This window comes from Notamacropus eugenii, chromosome 1, assembly GCF_028372415.1.
Source record: "Notamacropus eugenii isolate mMacEug1 chromosome 1, mMacEug1.pri_v2, whole genome shotgun sequence".
Lineage (NCBI taxonomy): Eukaryota > Metazoa > Chordata > Mammalia > Diprotodontia > Macropodidae > Notamacropus > Notamacropus eugenii.
Window position 1 is genome coordinate 286,604,706 of NC_092872.1, and position 23,786 is coordinate 286,628,491.

General features: G+C 47.6%; 1 protein-coding gene across 6 annotated transcripts in view; it reads left to right on the plus strand.

The window, feature by feature from the left end:
- MGMT (O-6-methylguanine-DNA methyltransferase) overlaps window positions 1-23,786 on the plus strand; it is a 311,191-nt gene that overhangs the window by 227,945 nt on the left and 59,460 nt on the right. For all 6 annotated transcript variants that reach the window (XM_072629068.1, XM_072629066.1, XM_072629069.1 and 3 more), the window contains one exon: window positions 19,713-19,879. In XM_072629068.1, coding sequence (XP_072485169.1) covers window positions 19,713-19,879 — 167 coding nt within the window. The remainder of the gene's footprint in view (window positions 1-19,712; window positions 19,880-23,786) is intronic.

Consider the following 23,786-nt stretch of genomic DNA (forward strand, 5'->3'; position numbering starts at 1 on the left):
GGACGTGCATGTTGTTTAGGGGAGCTTTTCTGAGGATGCTGGACTGGGAAGTGGGGCCCAGCTCAGCCATACTTTGCCTTGTACCGATGAGCCATTGGGCCCTTGGTTTGATCCCTTTGCCTGGATGATTGTAGATGACCAGTCACCAGTACTGACATCCTTTCCTGTTCCTGATCCGTACCCTCTGGGAGGGCATATATCCTCCAGTACCTGGCACTGACCTGGCCTCCCTGAGAGCAAGCACCCTGTGAATCCTTAGGGAATTAATGAAGGAGAACAGATTCTGGGGCACATCAAGTGCTTACTAAATGCCTCGTGTGGCAGTGAGTTACTGACCAGTGGAAACATTTTGGAGAAAAGAAATAGCACATCCAGGAGTGTGGGAGCACAAAAGAGGGGGTGTGGCTTTGGACCCAAAGTAATGCATTTGAAAGGGAGAGCACATTTGTGAAGTGCCTGCTGTGTGTTAGACCCTCTGCCAAGCCTGAGGAGACAGAGAAGGGCGGGAGGCAGCCCCCATCTTGGAGAAGTTCACCTATAGCTGACCCAAATAATTGATTGCCTGGGAGAGGGGCTGAAGGCTTTTCTCTCAGGAGAGCTTCCCAACAAAGGCATTGTTAAGTTTGGAACCTTTAGTTCTAATACCTGTGTGGGGTGTGTGGGTGACTACACAGCAGCAGGCCCAGAGGCATCCAGAGACGAGAGGGGCTGCCCTCATCTCTCCACCCTGTGGAATGAGCAGTGGACAGACCGATCAGAGGTGGACACCAGGCAGAGCCAGGCAAAGGCCCGGCATCAATCCTTTCTTCTCAGCTTGCTGGAGATTATTTTAAAATCAATATGGCAAGAGTTTTTGCTTACTTAGAAACACAAGCATCTGTTTCTTTTTGATACTGTGTGATTTAAAATGTTGAACAGTCACTCATTTCTCATATGTGTATTTTATTTCACTTTTTTCCCCATAAAATACCTAATTGAAAATGGCAAGGACAGGCTGGCTCACAGCCCTTCCAAGGCACGGCATGCCTCTCCAGGTCCAGCTGACTCCAGAGGCTTGAGCTAGATTCTTGGCACGATGGGCTTGCTTTTTGAACCCCATCCATAAGAATTGGCAGAAAGTTTTTAGATCTTAATGGACCAGGCATGTTGGGGGTAGAGAGACAAAAAGGGAGAGCAGCATGACAGTTGTGAATATTTATGTTTCCAGTTCAGCATTTTTAAAATAAGAAAGTAATTTGGTATTGAGGGTCAGCGGGCTAACACAAACACACTTCCTTGTTTCTAGACCTCCTTAGCATTCTTCCTCAGTGCTTGGGCCAGGTCTCTCCAGTACTTTGTTCTTACAGGCAGAAGGGCCAACTCCGATGAGAGGAGCTGGTCCAATCTCTGGGGTGCCCTGTGCAGGGAATGCTCACCAACGGGACTGCTATATGATCAAGTGTTCAGTTCTTCCGTCTTCTGCTGCTGGCACCTTGGCAGAGCCACAAGAGAAGTGGGGAAAAGAGGGGAGTTGCACAGTGTTTCATTTAACCAGGAGCCACTCATTAGGGCCTGAGGGCAGGTGATTTTGTCTCACTAACATTTCTGATATTTTTAGTGAGCCCATCTGTGTGTGATGTGACCACTGTTCTGACCAGGAGGATGAAAGTCATGTGCAGTCCAATCCCCTCCTGTATGTTGGATCAGTGTGGCATGCCCTGCATGTGCTCAGCATGACTGGATGCTGTGATGCTGGGGGGGACCATGTTCAGCATTTGAGGGTATTCTAATGAGCCAACTGTTGGGAGAAGTTTCTCTATCAGGGGCCCTGAGAGAAGCATGGACCAGGTTCTCAGATGCTTCTCTCTTTGATGACAGGGGTTTGGGGTGGTTTTAGTTTGGGAAGCCATTCCACATTCTGCAGATCATTCCAGATCATTCCTCTGGGAAGCACCCAGCACCAGGTTCCTGGTCTTTGATGTGGGGAGGTAGGACACAGGCACCTCTATCTCCTCATCTGTCAGATATGGTAGAGGGACTCTGTGGCATCCTGGGTTTCTTCCAGCTTGACATGAGGAATGAAGAGACACTTCAGCCTTTTATCCTATGATCTGTGACAAAGGTCACTTACCAGTTTCCAGCCTGGATGATGTCTGGGAAGGCACCATTTCCCTATCCCTCTCTTTGTCAATCTCTATCTCCCCTCTCCCACCTTCTCTCTGAAAACTTCTTGGATCCTCTCCTGTTAGGGGCTTTCTCCCTCCAAAAATGTCCTGCATCTGCATCCAGCGTCTTCAGTTTGAGCCTCAATTGACCAGTGCCTCAAGAATACCCAGGCTCACTGGGGCATTCACTCTCTGTTGAATTGAATGGCCCAGGCAGAAGAACTGGTTGGAGTCCAGTCCGATGTTGACCGTGCAGGACAAGCATTCTGAAGAGAACCAAATTGGAGCCTTGGGTGTAGGAGGCCCACCCTTAAAGGTGGCAGTGGAAGTATGGGGTATGGGGAATAAGGGGGAGAGCAGATGGCAGAGAAGGGAATCTTGGTGATTCACACCTGTGCTGTGGAAGGAGGGAGATAGCTCCCAGTGATGAGCAGAGGTGGGAAGAGACCTAGGGTGGCATAGTGTGTGCTGTGGAGAGAGGGAGCGCACTCCCAAGAGAATTTGAAAGTTGACTCTTCCCATCTGCCACCTCCTCCTTGAGTGACCTAGATAACGAGTTTAAGGAGCAAGGGGTGTTCGTGACCATTGGCCAATGGTCCTCCACATCCCATATTTTCATGGAATCAGATTTATTCTTTTCCTGCTAGAAGCTGAAATGTCACTGTTCAGTGTCAGGGAAAACCTGTGAGGAAGCATTGCATTGTTTTTGTTGGAGAAAAGTGTGGCACCTCCATCTTTCTTCCCCTGGGAAAGCAGTCAACCCAAGAGTCCAGCTACAAAGCTTACGGTCCACAGACCCGGCCTGCCTCACTCCTGTGACAGCTTCCTAGAGACCGTATTGATTTTTTTTTTAAAGGCAAAGGAAAAAGAAAGAATTCAAAACTGAACTCTCTAAGCTGCTTGGAATCTAGATGGAGTCTTCTGAAAGTGGATTCTAATTGACCGGTTTTCCAGGGAAGTGTTCCCCCACTCTTCCTTCATTTTCTTTCCTTACTCATCTCTTTTATATCCATCCCTTTAACCCTGCTTCTCCACACCCCTTATTCCCATCCTGCTTTCTGTTTTGTGTGTAAGTTAGATCTTCAAAGTTCAGATTTGGGACACAAGGCCTCTTGGGGCACCACTAAAGTCTGACCTGGATTTCAGGCTGACCTCAGGATGGAGGGATCTAGGATTTTCACCCACAGTCAGAAGGAAAGCTGAGGTCACCATCACAGAGGAGGCATGAACTTGGTTTCAGAGTGATGTTACTCTTCATTGAGCTTTTTTCCAGCCTTATGACAATACCTGCTGAAGAAATAATGTTTTAGGTAGTTTGTACCTTGCAAATATGAGTATTCTGGGGAAAAGCTTTATTTTAATCATTGTGTGTGTGTGTGTGTGTGTGTACGCACACACATTGTAGTTATGGTTGTTTTTATTACTATATATCCTTGCCAGAAAACACATTTTAAGAGTTTCAATTCAAAATTAAATATGACCTCAGTGCTTTAAAATACAATTACATTAACTGTCCATTTAATAGTTGTTTAAGATTTTTTGGCCACTGACGTATAGTCAATATACTGGTGACTTATATTAAATACAATATTTTCTGCTAAGGTAACCAGTTAACCAGTTCCAGCTGTGAGAGCGTAGAGGAGAAGGAGGAGAAGGTATTGGGAGAAGTGGATTATATGTCCAGCTTTCCTCGAGGAGATCATGAACATTATCTCATACCACCAGCTAGCCTTCCCTGCTTGATAATGGGGGAACTGTGTTATTTATTTAGAATAGTGCAAACCAATTTACAAGAAAGGTACTTAAGTGGCAGAATGACTTTTTAATGAGGGAAGAGGCCAGTTAATGGGACAACAGCTCCCTGAACCCAGGGTGGGTCACTCTTCAGTGAGGCCAGGGCTTTGGAACAAAAACACTGCACTGTTCTGGGAAGTCTGAGCCGGCCAGGGTAGGACAGAACCGACATCTTCCAAATGGTGATGGTGTGGGCCCCTCAGAACCCTCTGCTATCAGGGACGGTAAGTTTTCTTCCTGCCTTTATAGGCAAAGGCACAGACTCCCTTGTGTGACGAGTATTTTACAGTATAGGACAGAAGGAGTAAACCAGGAAGAAATGCGCTCTGTCTGGTTGTTATATGGAGGTACAAACACACCAGAAACCTCTGAGGTGCCAAGGCCTACCGGGGTGGTCGGCTTTGGGGCCAGGCAGGACTGTAAATCGAGGAAACCCCAGATTTAGATCAGCCCTCAAGTACCTCCTAGCTGTATGCCCCAGTGCATGGCAGAGAACCTCTCTCTCACAGAGTCAGGCTAGTGCAGGCAAAAGACAGTAGAATGGCAAGAACAGTGCTGGCCCTTTTTCCCCAGGCAGTGGCCAGTCACCAAATGAGGAGTTCTGAGAAATGGAATCCCCCAGCATGGAAGACTCTGGCCAGTTCTGGGGCCACACAGTGGGTATGCCAGTGAGGAATTCCTGGGAGCCAGGATCAGGAGCTTTAGAGCAGGTCATGCCCATGAGTGACCGGGGAGTTCCTGGAGTCTCAATCTGCCCTCCCCTCCCCTGTACTCTAGACCCTCATCCTGACCAGCCTCCCGGCTCAGGAGCAAGCTCAGTTGAACCCTTCCCCTCCATTCACCTCTTTGCCTGGGGAGGGGGGGTGCATCCAGAATGACTAAGGTCAGAGCCCGAGCTTCTCCTGCTTTGGAAGCATGACCATGACCATGATCTCCTGGGCAAGGACACTGTGGAACAATTGTTCACACCCTTAACTCAGAATATTTCTTCTCCTCCCTTTGCACCCTTGTATTGAAAGCACTCAGTATGGGAGAGTATAGCTTTGCCCACCAGTTAAACTTGGACTTGAGCATTTCCACGAATGTATTTCAGAATTCTGTGAGGTTTTTTAATTGATGTTTCATATGGATACAATAGATATTTCCCACCAAACCCCTGCACAAAGTACATCCTGTGTCGGCTGCTGCTAAGCGTGATGGTTCATAGTCAGAGAACTATGTACAGATGCTGGTGCCTGTGTGAGCCTGACCTTCCTGAGGGGCCACAGTTTTTTTGCCTGTAAAATGGGGTGGTCAGGCCAGGTGCTATCCCAGGGGTCCAGCTCTGGTTTTGGCTCAGTTTTGCTCAGGCCAGGTGGCCCTAGAGTAGATCATGGTATCTCGCCTCTGCTCCCTTTCTTCTCTCTCCTGGGCATTGAGTTCTACTGTCTTTACTTGGTACCACCTCACCCAGGTTTTCCCAGGTGAATTCTTCACTATTTAGGGGACAGTAAGAGGCCTTTATACATCTGAGCACTGAGGCTGGAGTCAGGAAGACCTGGGATCAAATCCAGCCTCAGACACTTACTAGCTGTGTGATCCTGGGTCAGTCACTTACTTCTGCCTACCTTGATTTGCTCATCTATAACACGGGGATAATAACCTACCCCAATCCCGCCAGGGTTGTGGGGAGGATCCAGTGAGATGACAATTGTGAAGTACTTTTCAAACCTTTGTCACATAAATAACGAGCTCCTGCTATTTATTATTATATACCATAGGTTGTTAGCCATATCCCAGTTACTAGAGTATGGTTGGTTTTCAGCTATCTGCTTTCACAACAACGCTGTCACCAACATTGCATCCATAGGGTTCTTTTCTTTCTGTCAGTAACTTCCCTGGGAAGACACACACACTCACAGATTCTCACACACTTAGACACTCGCACACGTTTTCACACACTCGTTCTCATACACACTCACTTTTACTCACATTCGCAACATTCACTCATACATATATTCACATTCTCAGTCATACACACACACATGCACACACATACACAAACACACACACACACACTCATTTCCCCCAGGAGGTGTGATTTCTGGGCCAGACAACAGCACCGTGTGTGTTCCCTTTTCCTTTTCTCAAGCGAGATCCCAGATCGGCCTCCATAGGTGTTGGGCCTTTTCACAGACTGGCAGTCGAGTGCCCACCACTCATTCCCAGCAGCAGGCCTTCTCATCTTTTAGAATCTTTGCTGGCTCCGTAGGTTCAGGGTGTGGTCCTGGGGGCGAGGGATGTAATTTGTTCTTCTCTGATGATTATAATTTTTGCCCTGTTATACCAGCCCCTTTCGGTCCTCTGTATGGCTTCTTTTGAAAGCTGTGGACGGGTGGCTAGATGGACTTCTGATGTGCCAAGCCCTGCAAGGGTGGGTGGGAAGCTCCCCAGCTTCAAAGTATCAGTCATTTCTCTAGAATGTACTTACTTTGCCCATGATACATAGATTCCCTCTGTGTAACTAAAATGATGTTTTCTGTGGGGAAGTCTCCAGCCCTCATTGCCTGGGGGAACCTCGATGTAGAGCTCTGTGGGAAGCCTGTCCTTTCAGGCCGACCCACTCTCTGCTTTGTTCAGCTTCTTGTGGCAAGCTAAGCCCCCACCTCCCCTTGGCTGCCCTGGGCCCTATCCGTCTGTCCCCATCTCTGAACAGCCCTTCTTTGAAGGTCAGGCCCCTTTGTTGTCTGTGAGTGTCCTTACTGAGTCATGGTGGCACCGTGCAGTCACTAGCATTTAATGACTGACTGGCCACACCAGCTGGCCCATCTTTGGGGCCTGAACATTGATTTTCCTTCTCATGGCATGTGTGACAGGGAGCTCAGTTCTCAGCATGTCTCTCTGGTGTTGGCTGTGGTCTGTCCCCCCATTAGGACATTGAGAGCAGCAGGGGCTGGGCCAGTGAGAGCCCCTACCAGCCCAGCCCCCACGAAGCTGAGCCGTTTGGAAGCTGCTGTTCTCTGGTCAAACACCAATATAAGGTTCGATTGAAATCCTAATGGAACTCTTCTGCAGCTTCCAGAGTTAGCCCATGGGCCCATGCAGGCATCCCAACTGGTGCTGAAACCTGCAGATGCTCAGGCTTTTGAGCATCCTGACCCACAGCCCCTTAGCACAGGCTTCCAGGGGCCAAAACAAGTTGCTGATGAATGCAGTCATCCAACCACAAAGATCCCCTGGGAAAGAGAGTCCCCAGGGCTGAGGACCAGGAGTCACCTTCAAGAGTGGCACGGGAGGGTTTCTCAAAACTGACCCATGTGCATACTCTCCTTGGGAAGGAGCTCGCTCCAGTTTAGCCACAGCAGCTGCTGCTAGAGTGTTGGGGGTTTGGGGATGCCCTGCTTGTGGTAGCTGGGGTGCCTTTAAAACTCTGTTATTGCTGATCAGCAGCAAGCCTTCGATGGGGAAGACGCTGAATTAAGTTGGGGATGGGAGGGCACCTCTAGCCTGCATTGATGCCCCAAAACTCCATGGCTTCTGAAGCCAGGGGTAAAGAGCAAGCCCACCCTAGACAGAAGGCGACTATTTGAACTCTTGATTCGCCACATTTCCAGTATTAATAACTGTGTTTCTCAAAGTTGTCACATCAAGTAAAAGATCTTTATTCCAGACTGTCTTTAGGGGCCCCATCGAGACTGGATGCATGCATTTAATAAATTGTAGTCTCAAGTAGTCATTCTTGTAAATAATTAGCTTCGGTGAAAGAATAAGTTAGCATATTGTATGCGTCTAATGTTGCAAGTGTGCGCACAGCAAACTTTCCTATTAATCAACAGTCAAGCACTGGAAGTTGGGTCTCATACATAATGAATTGGGCTGAAACCTCTTGGGTTTCATTGATAGAAAAATAAGAGAAAACACAAGTGGAGTAAGCTTTTGAATAAAATTTAACGAGATTGCGCTGCACCCGGTAATTGTTTTGGAATCATTAGGGACCACATAATTCATCGGCAGTTTTGGGGTGTTTTTATCTTCATCTATCAAACAGAAGACTATCTTAATGATATGTTAAGGTGTTGATGAAATATACTTTTCTTTTTAATGATTGAACATTCAGAGAGAGACAGATCAACCTTTACAGTTTTGTTTGTTTGCTTTGTTGTTGTTGTTGTTAAGAATTTCAGGCTTTTAAGTGAATGGCCTATTCTTTTGGCTACCTTTTGTGGGGGGCCCACTTGAATTTTTACTGATTTATAAGAGAAATTCAGCTCTTTCTAAACAGTAGTGATTAAGAGAGAGTAAGATGATGGTCAGTGTTTGTTTGAGCTGATGTCGGTTTGTGTGGGTGAAGGTTGAAAGGCTGCTCCATCATTTGGACTATAAAAGAATGTATGCATAGTAAATCCTGCCCAGAAACTGATGGCTCCTCAGTAGACTGCCATGAGATTCACTCAACAGCTCAGCCTGAAGAAGCTCAGAGACTGAGCAGGAAAAAAATCACTGGATTTCAAAGTAGAGACTTGAATATGAATCCCAGCTCCAGCATTAACTCCCCATTGCTGGAGGACTAACCAATAAGTGTCTATCATGTGCCAGGTACCATGCCAAGTACTGAGAATACACAGAAAAAAAAAGAAATAAAAATAGTCTTTGCCTTCATGGAGCTTTTATTTGCATGGGAGAGCAGGCAGCAGGTCTCCTTGAGTCCACGTCCTCAACATCTGCCCTCAGCCTTCCCCTCCATTCTCAGCTGGGCCTCCATCTCCTTTCCTTAGGACATGGGCAGTTGCATCCTGCTTGGTCTCCCAACTCCAACCCACCCTCCACGCCTTTATCAAAGGGGTTTTCCTGAAGTGTAGTCCTGTCTCGTCCACCCCACTGCCCAGTAACTCCAGTGGTTCCCTATGACTTTTGGGGTCCAATATGGAACCATTCCCATCCTGACTCCAGCCAGACTGGCATTTGTGTGGTCTCCCCCTCCTCAAGCTTTTGTCCTGACTGCTCCCCATGTCTAGGATGCCCACATGAGGCACAGCCAGGAGCTGGCTTGGATCAGATGTCAGGAGACTGGAGAGGGAGGCAGGAGCCAGCATGGGAGGAAGCAGAAGATTCTCTTGGGTCCTGGAGCCCGCAGGAGCTTTTGGAGCTTTAAGGAGGCCTCTTGGGAAGCTATGTGGGGAAAGTGGAGGCTGCACCAGGAACCTCAGAGTGAGGAGGTGGGTCCGAGCTCAGCTGATGGCATGGAGTGAAATGGGCAACAGATTGGCACCAGGGGGCAAGTGCAAATGAGGAGGCTGAGTATGCCTGGGATGTCTGAGACATGAGAGGAGGTGGGTGAGTAGATAGCCATGAATAAGGGACTGAACCAATGTCACCCAGAGTGATTTTAAGCTAGATACAGATTGAATGAAGAGATTCTCCCCTTCTCCTTCTCCAGACAAAGGCATCAGGTAATATTGGAGCTAGAGGGAAGAGAAGGGGTGAGAAGGGAAGAGGCAGGCATTAAGTACCTACTATATGCTTAAGAGAAAGGAGAGGAAGGCACAGGAAAGGAAGGAGCATGCATTTATTAAGCCTCTACTATGTGCTTAAGGGAAGGGAGAGAAAGGGACATGCAATTATTAAGCACCTATTATGTTTTTTAAGAGAGGGAAAGGGATAGAAAAGCACTGGAAGGGAGGGAGCATGTATTTATTGAGCACCTACTGTGGCTTAAGAAAAGAGAAGAAAAGGGAGGGAATGATTAAGTATCCATTAAGTACTTTCTGTGTGCCACACCCAACGCTTTTCAGTTGGAAGAAACCCTGTCATCCAACCTCATGATTTGGAGAAGAATCCTCCAGTCCCCATCTACTCACCCCCTATGGGGGTCAGGGCATCCCAGGCTCTCAGTTCAGCCACCTTCCGGTCATGGGTCAGAGACACAGGTGGAAGAGGCAGCTCTTTCCCAGGACATGGACTTGCATCCTGGGTCAGCTGTTTGATTTCAATGTGGGACAGACTCTTTGTTGATAGAGAATAGCTGCCATTTATTTTCCTCAAAGCAGTCCTTGAATCAGTGAAAAGTGGGTATGCCCACATTCAGTCATGTACACACACACACACACACACACACACACACACACACACACACACACACACACACATCTACCCCTTTCAGTTTGTCCACAGCTGTATGTCAGGATTAAAGAGTAATGAAGCCATTGGCTCACTGTTGCACACATTTACAAAAGTTCTGCTGCAGAGGACCAGCCTCCCCTAGCCCAGTGGCTCTCCCGTCCTTGGGCTGACCTCTTCTTCCTTCCAGGGTGCCTCTCCTACCATCTGGACGCCTAAGAAGGTTAGTCCTTGGGTCTCGCTTCTTCTACTGGACCCAAGGTAGAAAAACATTTCTCTTCTTAGCTGCCAGCCCCCTCTGCCTTGGCCTGTCCTCAGGCTGGCCTCTCATCCCCAGGTAAGCTTGTCCAGAGATGTCCAAGTGCTTTGTTCTCACAAAGGTCATTCCCCGGCCGCCGTGAAGGCCAAATCTGCTCCCACTGCCAAGTTCAAAATGAGTGCTGTATCAGTAAAATAACGTCTTCAGAACTGTTTTCTTGGGGGACCCTGTGATGTCACTAGCCTGTGTTCCCAAAGCACATCCTGTTGAGGGAGAGGGGTCATTAGAAGGGAGGGTTAGAATGCAGGCCCCTCTGCATGTTGGACATCATACAATCTCCTCTGGGTGTAACTAATGTGGCTAATCAGATGTGAGTAATTTATAAAGAACTTTTGGCATGTTTTCTTCCATCAAAAGGACTTGAGGCCAAGTTCACTTCATTGAGTGTTATTGGAGAATCAGAATTCATTCAGAAATCAGGTTGTGGCTAATCCCTGGCTGCCAAAAGCTCCCACAGTCCCCAGCCCCCAGATGTTTACCCACAGCACTACTCATTGAGTCGAAGCATTTGCATGGAATCCATGTGATCAAACACCCACAAGAATGGAGCCAGAGGATCCTTAATTTAGAGCTGAAGGGACATGGCAGCCAATGTATCCACCCCTCTCTTTGTACAGGGGTCGGGGTGGGGGGGAGATTGAGGCACACATATCACACAGCTAGTCAAGGTCTAACTCAACATCTGAATCCTGGTCTTTCTGGCTGCAAACCCAGTGCCTCTCTACTCCACAGGCCCTTGACCCTTCATGACCTGGCCCCCTCTCCCTGCCCAGGCTTCTTTCACCTTCCTACCCCCCACATACTCTGGCTAGTGACATGAGCCTCCCTGACGTGGCCCTGGGGTCCTAGGAACAGGCACACAGAGCAGGAAGGACTTTCCCAAGTTTGTGACAAAGCCAAGGCCGGAAGCCTAGGTTCTGGGCCCTGGGTGAAGGCTGATCCCATTGTATGAAGCAGCCTTTGGATGCCCCAGATGGTGTGCTATCTCTGACCACATGCTTGTGAAACAGTGGGTACCCTATCAAGTAGAATTAGGTGCCTTTCATTTGAACAGAGCCAATGCAGATCTCTCCTTTCTCATTCTCTGGTGAAGGTTCTGGGCCATGTGTGTCCAGTTACAACCTCAAAATGTAAGTTATATGAAGCCAGGGCATGTTCTATTCTGTCTGCTTCAATGAGTTCCACGTGCCTGGTACAGTGGCCCCTGTACTCAACTGACCTCCAGTAGCACCTGCAGGACCTCAATGAACTGCCTCTGTGATTTCTTCCTAGATCTTTGGCTTAACTCTACTCTTCACCTAGTTTTGAGTTGAACAAAAGATGCCACTTGGGAAACTTTAAGTCAAACCATAAATGTGAAATATGGCACAGACATTCAAGCCTCAAATGTGGTGAGAGAAATGGCTTAGGCTTTTCATGATGAGAAGACATTCTGAAAACTTTCCTGAAGTTTCATGTGGTTCTTTGATGTACCCAGACCTGGCCTCCCGCCACCTTGGTCTCCCACCACTGCAGCCTCCTGCCACAGTGAATCCCATCTCCCTTTGGCTGTTTGCTTCTGAAGACTCTCTGGGACTGCCAGTACTTGCATGTTTTTGAAAGAAGATGTAAATCAGAAACTGAAATCTTTTTATTTTCTACTTTTAAATTAAATTTTAGTTTAATTCCCATTCTTTTCCTCCCATCCCTCCCTTACCCCAACTTGAGAAAGCACGAAAAACAAGACACATACAATCAAGCAAAAGAAAAGTCTGCATTGGGCAAGTCCAAAGTGATGTCTCGATGTGCTGAGCCCCTTTCCACCTGTCAGGAGGTGGGCACCAGTGCTACCCCAAGTCTTCTAGAGTCCTGGGCAGTTGTGTGGCTCGTGTTCTTCCAATATGCTTGTCATGGTCACTAGCTCCCTCTGCATCAGTTCATCCAGGTCTTCCCAAGTTTCTCTGAAACGAACCTTGTCATCCTGTCTTACAGCACAGTGGTATTCCATCACAACCATCTACCCATTCCCTGCTCAATGGTTGTTCTCTCAGCTCCCAGTTCTTTGCCACTAGAAAATGCATGTGTGTATGTAAAACAAGCTGTGTGTATGTACATACACAACCATTCACACACACACATACACACACACACACACACACACACACACTCACCCATACTCACACACACACATACACACTCACAGACACCCATATATACATGTGTACACACATCCCTCCTTTTTCTCTTTATTCACATTGGGGTAAAGACCTTGGAGTGGCTCTGCTGGGTCAAAGGATCCGCACGGTTTAGTGACTTCTGGAGGCATGGTTCCAGAGTGGCCAGATTGGCTCTTAGTTCCCCCAGCAGTACATGTTCCTGTTTCCCACAGCCCCTCAGCATTTGTCATTTTCCTTTTTGTCAGTTTTGTCAGTTTCATATAATGAATATGAGGTGGAACATCTAAAATTATCTTGATTTGTATTTCTCTAATTATTGGAGATTTTGAACATTTTTCTTATGTCTACAGATAGCTTAAATTTCCCTCTAAATTTTTATCCTTTGATATCCATTTATCAATTGACGAATGGCTCTTATTCATGTAAATTTGAGTTGATTCTCAGAATCTTAGAAATGACACCATTATCAGAGAAACTTGCTGCAGAATTATTTTTCCCGTTTACCTGCTTCTCTTCTAATTTTAACTGCCTTGGTTTTGTTTGTGAAAAAAATTTTTAATTTTATGGAATCCAGATTGTCACTGTGCCTTCTGTTTTCAGCTGCCATACAGCACCCAGTTTTCCCTGTAACCAATAATCCCCAAGGCCCTGTTCTTTGTTGAAGGATCACCTGCAATGCACCCAGTGGCAAGCACCTTAGTTTTGTTCATAGGCAGCGGTGATCAGGAGGTAGCAGCGTCTAGTCGACAGGCCATTATGAGAATGTTCCTGTCCTCAGGAACCTGCCATTCTAGCAGAGAAGGAACCAACAGCTGGAGAGCCTTCAGTGGGCCTTGGGGGTGTAATATTGGGGTAGCATTCCCACCGACCAAAGTGGCTTCTTGGCTGGAACCCTACTCTTGTTGCTGAGAGGTGGCTCCCAGCCCATCTTAGGACCGGTGCATTTCAGTAGAAATCCCACCTTCTCCAGAAGTCCATCCACTCTCCTTCCCTCCAAAATGACCTCCTGTTTATTCCATCTGTGTGTTGTTTGTGCACGACTGTGATTGTTGGCACATTGTCTCCTCCCTCCACAACTAGACTGGGAGCTCCCTCAGAGCAGCACCCATGTTTTTACCTCACATAGTAGGCGCTTAACTACTTCTGCTATACAGAACTGCCTGTAGCAGAGCACTATATACACATGTCATTTAATCAGTGCTATGAGGTGGTCAGAGGAGGGACCTCATAGTAGTAGTGAGGGATTTCTTTGAACAGTGCAGACCATCACCTGTTCTTCAGTTTGTAGTCAGTGAGTTTTCTGTGACTCTGAGTTGAAGAGACTTGCCCAGGGTCATCTAGCCAGACTGGACTCAAACTTGGGTCTTGCTCAGACTGGTCCTGAGGCCAGTTTTCTCTGCATTGACTATATTGTCACTCATAAAAACAAAAAGGAAATAGAGGTAAAATAATTAGAATGTGATTTCAGGCAAAGCTTCTTCCTCATTAGCAAATGAAGCTCATAGAATGTCCTTCCCAGGGCCCTTGCAGCATTACCTGGAGGCTCCTGGGAAAAGCCCTCACAAACATCAGCTCCCTATGGAAATGTCTTCTGACCAATCCCATCTTGTACAGATCAGGAAACAGAGGGAGCATGAGGTAGTGTGGACACCATAGCCTTGGAGTCATGAAGACAGTCTTGATCTCATTTCTGATACTTAACCCACTGTCTGACCATGGACAGTCATTTCTTTTCTCTCTGGGCTTCAGTTTCCTTCTCTATAAAAGAAGACAATCAAAGTCTTTTCTTAATCTAGGATACCCAGGGAGAGAAAATGATTAGCTCCAGGGCCCATAGGTATTGATTATCAGTGGGATAGCCAAAGCCATTGGAAAGTAGTTCCTTCCCTTTGTCAAGCCTTTCCCCCAACACACACCCTTTTCCACCAAACACTTGGGAAACGCTGTGCCAAAAAACTGAATCTCTTCCACTTGAATTGTCTTAGGAAGATTTTGAAGGTCACCAGAGAGGATAAGGGACCAGACACTGAGGTCCTTACTTGAGCTGAACTGCCAAACATAGACTCTACTGCAGAAAGCAGAGCACCCATGGGCTGGCCACCTTGTTTGGCCAAACATATTTGCCTCAAAGACTATTTTAAGGAGAACTCACATGGGGCCAGTGCCCACATGGAGTCCAGAAGAATCAATGTTGGGACACTCTGAGGGTCTCTCTGAAGAACTTTATCATTGATTGTGAGACCTGGGAGAGACTGACCCAGGACCTCCCAGCACGACATGCCCACATCTAAAAGGCTCTCTGCTCTATGAGCAAAGTAGAATTGCAGTGGCTCCAAAGAAGCATGAGATGTTTAAATGGAGACATCTCTGTCCCAGATGTTTTAAAGGACTTTTTTTGCCCCACCTGTGGTAGAGCCGTCTGATCTCATGTTGGATGGGCCACAGCTGGACACACTGTACCCTGACCCCAACATTGTAATGGCATCAGTCTTCTTTGAGAATGAGGAGAATGAGAATATCTCTGCAACCCATTGCCAGCACACTAATGGGGCTGGATCCTGGCCTCACCCAGCAAGAAAAGGAAGGTGATAGAAACTCCCCTCCCCTCAGGGTAGCCGGTGAAGGCTGTAGACACACCAGAGTTATTTCAAGGAAGAGTCAAACTTGGCTGAGGGGAGGGAGGAGGGAGGTGAAGGAATAAATTTCATTTTATTGTAGAAATGGAAATTTGTGTCATGGCTTTAAAAATCTGGTTTTATGTGTGTGTTTAATGTCATTCATTTTAAATGTAGTATCATAAATCCTGGCTTCTGAATCAAAGCTGTTTAATTACATTTCACCCGTGAATAGTTATCTAATGCCAATAGAGAAAGAGTTAAAAAAGAACTACAGAGTAAATCAGAGGTTGAGATCTTTAGCACAAGCATAAAAAATCAATTTAAGATGAATTTTACTACTATAAAAATTCTTCAGATATCCTTTAAAGAGTGGGAAATGCTAAGAAACACAGGTCACATTTTAATTCAGTTGGCAGCAAAGAAGAAGGAGAAACTACCATCATCTGCACCCCTTGAGAGTGCAGAATAGCTCCTCCCTTTAGCAGGAGGCTGCTCCCGAATTGGAATTGTTGTCTGTGTTAGGTCAGAATCTATGATTCGTTAAAACAAATTCAATAGGACCTAAGTACCCCTTCTGTACCACCTCCAAACCTCCTTAGATTGGAGGATTCATTTCAATTGTCATTGTCTAGGAGGTCTTCCCAGGGAACCCTTTGGCGATGCCAGTGTTTGGGGGAGAGGTAATGTAAGACTTTGAGGCCAGCCACATGGTTGTTGCCAGGAGGAGGCAGAGTGGGCAGTGGGTACAGAGAGCTGGCAGGAACTGGGGTTCCAGTGCCACCCTCCCTGCATGACCGTGGTGGGTAAAGCCCTAACCTCTCTCCAGCCCCTTTGTGTGGAAAGGGCAGTGACCAGTTCAGTGGTTTGGGGGAGAACCCCAAGGATTCCTTCATTCCATAAGCATGTCCTAGGCACCAGATACAAAGACAAGCCAGCTTTCCTCCCCTCAAGGAGCTCACACTTCATCAGGGGAAAGCAACGTGTTCATGGAGAACTAAATATGAATCATAGCTGAAATGGGGCTGGAGGGAAGAGGATGAGCACCCTATGAAGTGTGGTTCTTGAGTCAGTCACAAGCATACGTTAAGCCCCTACTGTGTACTGGGGATGGCCTGCCTCTGCTGGCAGCAGCATCAGGTCTGGTGTGTGCCTTGCCTCCCTACAGCAGGGGCACTGTGCCTTCGCAAATGTCAGTAGACTCGAGCAGATAAAGGGCTCGTGGACTTGAAAGCCTTTGATAAGTGTCACTGATTTTGTAATATGCTTCTATTGACCGTCAGTGGCAGTTTGGATGCAGTCTGAGGACAATGGAATCACTGCCTATGGGGCCTTTCCTTGGCTGGACTTTGAAATGCCACCGTGGGCTGAGGACATGCTGTCCCTGGTTTTCTCGCTAAAGGCACAGTATGTGCTCCCTCTTCTGACCTCAGGAGAAAGTAAATTAGCAGACATACAGTAGGGACCTACTGTGTGCTGGCACTATGCTGAGCCTTGGGGAGGCCTGCCTTCAGGGAGTTTTAAATCTAAACATGGACCTTACTCATCCCCAGTGCTCCTTAGACGGTGCATTTTCAGAACTCAAACTCCTCAGTTAGAAAGGAAGCTGTGCTTACACAACCATCGCTAGTCATCTGTCAACAAACATTTTTCAAGCCCCAGCAAGGGGGCAACAGTATGCTGGGCCTGATATCTGGAAGACCTGAGTTCAGATCCAGCCCTCAAACCAGATATAGTTATACTATAGTTGTACAACCTGGGCCTCTGTTTATCCCAGCTTCCTCAGCTATAAAATGGAGCTTATAACAACAGCACCTCCCAAGGTTTTTGTGAGGATCACATGAGGCAATCTCCATAAGTGCTTTAGAGGGCCTGGCACATAATAGGCACTTAATATTCTCTCCCCCAGACCTGTGCAGGTGCTGGAGATGCACACCCACAAAGTGAAACCCTCCCCACTCCTGAGGAGAGCATTTCTTAGGCAGAGTGGAGAGGAGGCAAGGCGGGACTCCAAGCTCCCCTGGTATAGCTGAGGGGCCATCCAGGCAGGGGAAGAGCTGGGCAGGGAGCAGTGGGAGAGGCAACCATGAAGAAATGTTTGGTGCTAACTCTTGCTCTGCGTGGTCAAGCTCAGTTCTCGTTAACTGCGGGAGCCCGTGTTCTGAATGCCCGCCCGAGGCAAAGCCCAAGCTGCCACCTCCTTGTTTTAACTTGGCTTTGTTTTGGGGTGATTTACTCCCAGGCCTGTAGGCAAAGGCTGGTGCCCAAGGGATCCATGAGCTCCAGATGCTCAGCCCTGGCCTTGTAGTCAGAGGGTCACTGACACCGGTGCTTGGTTCAGGGACTCTTCAGAACACTCATCATGGCCCCTTTAGCAGCCAGTCAGCAAGCATTTATGAGGCTGCAGATCGAGCACTGGACCTGGATGGAGCAGGAAGCCTGGGTTCCAGTCCAACCCTAGATACTAACTAGCTATGTGACACTGGGCAAGTCACCTCTTTTTGCTTCAGTTTCTTCCTCTGTGTGGTTCAGTCATGTCCAACTCTAAATGGCCCCTTCCTGGTTATCACAAACCCCGCCTCTACAGCCCCAGGCACTCTATAGATGCTTTAATCAATGCTTGTTGAATGGGAAGGCAGACACCTGATTATTCCTTGCTCTGTGCTGTAGTCTGTGAGGGCAGGAAACTCATCTGAAATCAGTTCTCCATGGTTGAAAGCCTCCCCAAACCCCATTGCTGGTGCTGTCCCCCTCCAACTACCTTGTATTTTGTATCTTTTACATATATTTGTATCTGTTCATTTTATAGTTATAGTTTTTCCATAGAATATATGCATCCTTGTCTTTCCAGTTAGGATGGGTGCTCCTTGGGAGTAGGGATTGTTTTACTCCTTACTGTTGTAGACTTGTAGCCCTACTCAGTACCTGGGGCCAGGAAAGGTTGTCCCAGTCAGGAGTGAAGTGGTTTGAGAAAAGGTTCTGAGGGAACAGTGTGTGCAAAGTGATCCTGAGGCTTGAACTGACTGGATCAACCTGCATTGGGAGAGAGGGACGTGTTCTGGTGAGTAGTGGGAGAGATTGGTGCCACATCACAGAGAGCCTTGAATGACAAGCAGAAGAACTGGGACTTTATTTTAAAGATCATTGGGAGCCATGGAAGGTTTCTGAGCAGTACAGTGACAGAATGAAAGATAATGGTTAGGACTAGGGAAGAAACACCTGTTAACCTATTGCAGTTGGCCAAGCATTGAGAAGAGCCTGAACTTGGGTCCTGGCAGTGGGAATGAATAGGAAGGATGAGAGACATTGCAGAGGAACATGGTGCAAGACATGACCACTGTTTGGCCATGGAGTCACAGGTGAGAGAATTCAAAATGGCTCCCAAGTCCTGAGGGGGAGTGACCAAAAGTGAGCCAGGATTGAGGACATTTCAAGTTGGAGTTGATGGCTATGCCCAGAGGGAAGGAGAAGGCTGGGGCCTTGATGTCTTGAGAAATAATGTAGGGGAAGCATGTTGTAGATGTAGATCCCACGTAGCCCTCTCCTTTTACAATGGAGAATCTGAGGCCAGGAGAGCCAGAAAGGGGCAGTACCTCAATCCTGGGCCCCCTCTGGGAGTCTGGTAAAGCTCCTTCATCACACTCCCAGAGGGGACCAAGATTTAGTCACTGAACATTAATTAAATGCCTCCTGCATGCTAAGCACTATAGTGAGACACAAAGAAGACCAAAGACCCTTGCTCTAGAGAAAGAGGTGAGGCCTGGCACCACTTTCTAGCTCTCTGCTGTGTGCTGGGGATTCAGAGAAAGGCAGAAAACCATGGTTCCTGCCCATGAGAAGTGCACAGTCTAATGCCAAGGATGTAAAGGCTGAGACCCCTGTTCTGGTCAGCCCAACCTGGGCCCTGGCAAATCTGTTTCCTTGCCTTTAAGGTGAAGGAGCTCTTTGGACTCTCGGGCTCTTGGCCTCCAGAACCAGTTCCCAAACCCATGCAGGGTGCCACCTCCCTCCTCTGAGGTCAGAGCCCTAGAACCATGCCATGCTTCACTTGGTCCCAGGCCTGCTCTATGGCTTACTGATGTTGCTGTTGGAGGGATGTGGTGTGATAGCACAGCCAGCCTGATTCTGCCACTTCCTGGCTGTGTGACCCTGGACAGGTTGCCTGGCCTCTTCAAGTCTCAGTTTCCTGATCTATTAAATGGGGATGATAATAGTGCCTATCTCCTTGGGTTGCTGTGAAGATCAGTTGAGATAGTATTTGTCAAGCACTTTGCTTACCTTAAAGTGATATGTGTGTATGCATATATGTATATGTATATATATTTGTATATGTGTGTATATATATATACATACGCATACCTATGTATGTTTATATACACATTCACACATACATAGATATATGTTTCCTCTATTATTACTGATGGTTACTCCTGTGACTTCCTCTCACTATTTGAGCAAGGCCCAGTGAGGGGGTGAGGTGGGATGAGTGAGCTTTCTTCCTTTGCCCGCAGGATGCATTTACTGTTTACTTCTCACTGGGCTAGGGAAAAGACATCTGTGGTCTAAGCAAATTTTATTCTCTTTGCAGCCACGACAGCCGCGAAGCCCCCTTTTCTGGGAAAGGGCTCAAGAGTCCAGAGGAAATGCCCCCCGCGCTGGACGAGTGCTCTGCCTGGCTGGCGGCCTACTTCTATGCTCCAGAGACGCTGGAAGCTCTCCCTCTGCCTGCCTTTCATCATCCCCTCTTCCAGCAAGGTTGGTGCCCACGAAATACACAGTATTTCATTTGAGCTCTCGCATTAGATCCCAGGCTTCTTTTATGGACTTTCTCTTTACTTCTCCTGTGCCGAGGCCACAGCTCAGCCCCCTGACTCGGAGTGTCCATCCTCTTGCCTGATCCCAGTGGGTGTATCAGTCTTGGCTTACACTTCCACCATTCTTGGCCCAGGCTATGTAAATGATACAGTTCAACTCTTGGCAGTCACCAGCTTCAGGGTTCCGACAGGAACATATCTGAACGGCAGTAAATTTTTCAATAAGCTGATTGTTTGCTTAAACCATCTTTTGGCTGATGGCAAAGGGAATGAGGCTTATAAACGGATGATTGGCCCCTTCCATAAACATACTGGTCACATTACGTTAGATAGTCAAGTAATGTTTTTTTCAGAATTCGCTAACTTGTATCCCTCAAAGTTGCCATAGATAGTATATTAAAGTTTTAAAATTGATGAATGGAGAAGCTATAATTTAAATACAGTTTGCTAAGGTACTTAAAGATGATGTCAACCTAAAAGCATTTTTCCAGTGTTATTTTTCCTTTAAAAAAAAAAACAAACCTTTGTCAAGATCTGTTCACTATAAAAGTTACTTATGGTAACAGAAATGGTTTGAGAAAATACTGACTTTTGCATAATTATCATTTTCACAAGTGCTAGTAATTTACAATAAGCATACGCCAGGTTAGAAATCTCCCTGAGAAACCACTTTTTCCTAACGTTTTGGATTTGAGGAAGATAGAGCCTTGTCGAATTTAGAAATGGAATTTCCTCAATTATGCTTTCTCTGTAGTGGTCAGATTGCTTCTGCAAACTTTAAGGGAAAAAAGCTTGAAAAGGGAGGGGAGCCATCAGGACTTGTTCTTCATCACAAGGGCCGGTTTCATTGTTGAATTGGCTTTGGGGGCTGGAGCATGTCACTGCCAGACAAAGGAGCCATGAGTCTGCAAAACCCATCTTAGCAGTGTTTGCTTAATGGTCCCAAATAGTTTCCCCTACCTGATCTGCAGGGTCACTATGAACTAAATCAGCGGTAACCTCCTGAAAGCACTTAGAATGATAGTATTTAGGAGGGGCGGTGCTCCCAGAGGACCCCAAGCCAGTTCTGGGCATGTCCTGTGATAGTTACAGCTACCATGTCTCCCTCTGTCTCAGCTCACTGTAGTGCAGTCCTAAGAGAAGACTCTACCTGGGGTCCAAAGATGGGATTCAGGTTTCAGCTGGCTGTGCCGAAAGTTCTTTCCTCTTTGAACCTTAGCTTCCCTATCTGCAAAATGGAGATAATCATTCTTGGCCTGTCTACCTCAAGGGGCTGTTGGGGAGGAACACACAACTAGGAATTTTTGTTATTGGCCCTCCAGGCCCTCCCTGGGCTCTATTACCCATTTTTCCTCTTTACTTTGACCTCTTCAAATGGTGTCCATTTGACTGGCGTCATCCTTGAGCAGTGGAATGAGAGAGACCAATAGGGAAACTGGGGAGCTTGACCTGGGACCACATCCTGTGGTGCTCCATCTCTAGAGTCTGGGCCCCTCCAGAATGTCCCTTTTGTATCCTTACCATGTTGTCCACAAGGGGCAGGTAACAGGAAGCCCTGGGTTTTGGTCCTTGCTCAGACCTGTGCTGTCCTCCTGCTACCCAGGTCATGGCGCTGCCCCATTGGCTGTGCTGAGATACCTATGTATGGAGAAAACACCCAGTCCAGTGTGGTGCCCATGCCTCCCTGTACATGGATGTTTGTGGGCATTCTGTGCCAGTTAATTTTGTGTCCTTCAGTGAGGCAGTGAATTCTTCATAGTAACTGCATGTTCCTCACTGGGTGCTGGCCGCCATCTTGTCCCCTGGCAATAGGGAGAGAGGAACAGACGCCTCCGCAGAAGAAACATGGCAGGTGTGGCTGGAGGACCCAGGAGTGTCCTCTTCACTCCCTCAGCTGCCCTGGGAAATGAAGTGATGAGGGTGCTGACCTCAAGGCTTCCCCCTCCTTCTGGGGAGCAGCCATTGGGCTTTCTTTGGTGGAGGGAACTCCCAGTGAGGAAACTCCTTCTGCCAGTGGGAGGAACAGTGGTTTGGAGTCAAAGGAGGCTAGTTCAAATCCTCCCTCTCACTGTGACCTTGGATGAGTCACTATGCCTGAGGGGGTTGGGCTACATGGACCCTGAGGTCCCTTCTGGGTGTGTATTCTATGAGATGACAGCACAGAAAGTATACACCGATGTTTCATAAGGCTTTGTCACCTCAGCCTAGTGTGGTAAGTCTGAGCCTTGTATGTATGTATATGTTTGCACATGTGTACACACGTGCATACTTGTGTGCGTGTGTGTACACGCACATGTATCCTCAACCCCTCGGGCCATTTCTCTGAGGAATACTAACAGCCCCCTTTTCAGAATCATGTCTGTAACTGAATAGATTAAAGTATTTGCCATTACAAAGGTATATAGTGAAATACAATTGATCACTTTTTTTTTATCAGTTTTTATTATCTTTTTTCAGTGTACACAAAGCCCAGGTGAAGAAGCTGTGTAGCAGACAGACAGGTTGGAGGCAGCAAGGTCTGGCTAGGGCCTCCCTCCCCACGTGGTCAGGGAGCTGGAGACTTTTGGGGGACAGGAACCCCCAGAGCAGAGAGCCTAATGACACCCTTGCAGCTACCCTGCCCAGGAAGGGAGTAGCCTCTGTTCAGGTGAATTGCCATATGTTCTTGGGGATGGAACAGAGACACCAGAGGTCAGGCAGACCCAGAGCGAGAAGGTAGCAATGGGGCTGGTGCATTTCTTTAAGAGACCGGGTTCATCTGTCTTCCTTTACCTGTGGCCATGTGGGAAAATCTCTGCAGCTTGGGCCTCCTGGACCTCCCCTTGTTGAGCCTCTGTTGGGGGGAGTCCAGAGGGGCAAGGGGAATGAGATGGAACTCATCTACACTGGCTCTCCTGCTTCCAGGGGCTCCAAGCCAGTTTTCTTTGGCTTTGTACTGGAGACTCTCCTTTGTGGGGGGAGGGGCATGGGGTTCCTGGCTCCTGGGTCCAGCCCCCCCACCAAGGGTCCCACTGCTCTTCACACCTTTCCTGCCGCTCACTTCCAGGGACCGAACTTGAGATGGAGTGTCCCCATCCAGATAGGAGCCAGCACAGGTTTTTTTAATTTAGCTCAATTATTTACCCTTGGACAGAGACCAGGTGTGCCCATTTTATGGTGAACAAGGGGAGGAGCGGCATCATAAAAATGCTGATGCGGAGTTAATTGGTGCTCCCCGCGTGGATGCGATAACGGCCCTTTTTGCTTCAAGATGTTGGGAGGCTTGCTTTGTTTCAGTGCTACAGTTTGTGGGCCCTTGTGAAGGGGGTCTCCAAAAAACGTGGGACCATCCCATGGGGCGACTGGAAGTGGGGCTGGTAATTCTTCTTGGAAGGTGGGAAAGAAATGTACCTTTAGAGGAAAGATGGGCAAGAAGCAAATTCCAGCCTGAAAACACTTGTGACTGCCTCATTTTATCTTCATCACATCTCAGTTTTCTGAAATTTTAAAAAAATGTATTTTATAGATAGAAAAAAAATCTGAGGACCAATCGGTGTTTTATCCTCTTAGGTCACATGACTCCAAATGGAGCCCTGGCAACAGCGTTCCACAGCCCCCAGAGCAGCTGTTGACCACTGGGCTCAGTCCTCTGTGGCAGTCCCCAGACACCTAATTGCCTGAGTTCTGTCCCTTCTCTCTCCAGTTAGCCCTAGTAGCTCCAGCTCTCATGCGCCCACCCTGCCTGCTGCCTCCCAGGAGGTCTGTGGATGCTCCACCGAGGAGCCACCGCCAGGAGAGGCAGGATCTTTCCTTTTTGTCTCCTTTTCTGCATCTCTTAGCACCTACCTAGCAAAGAGTAGGCATTTCTG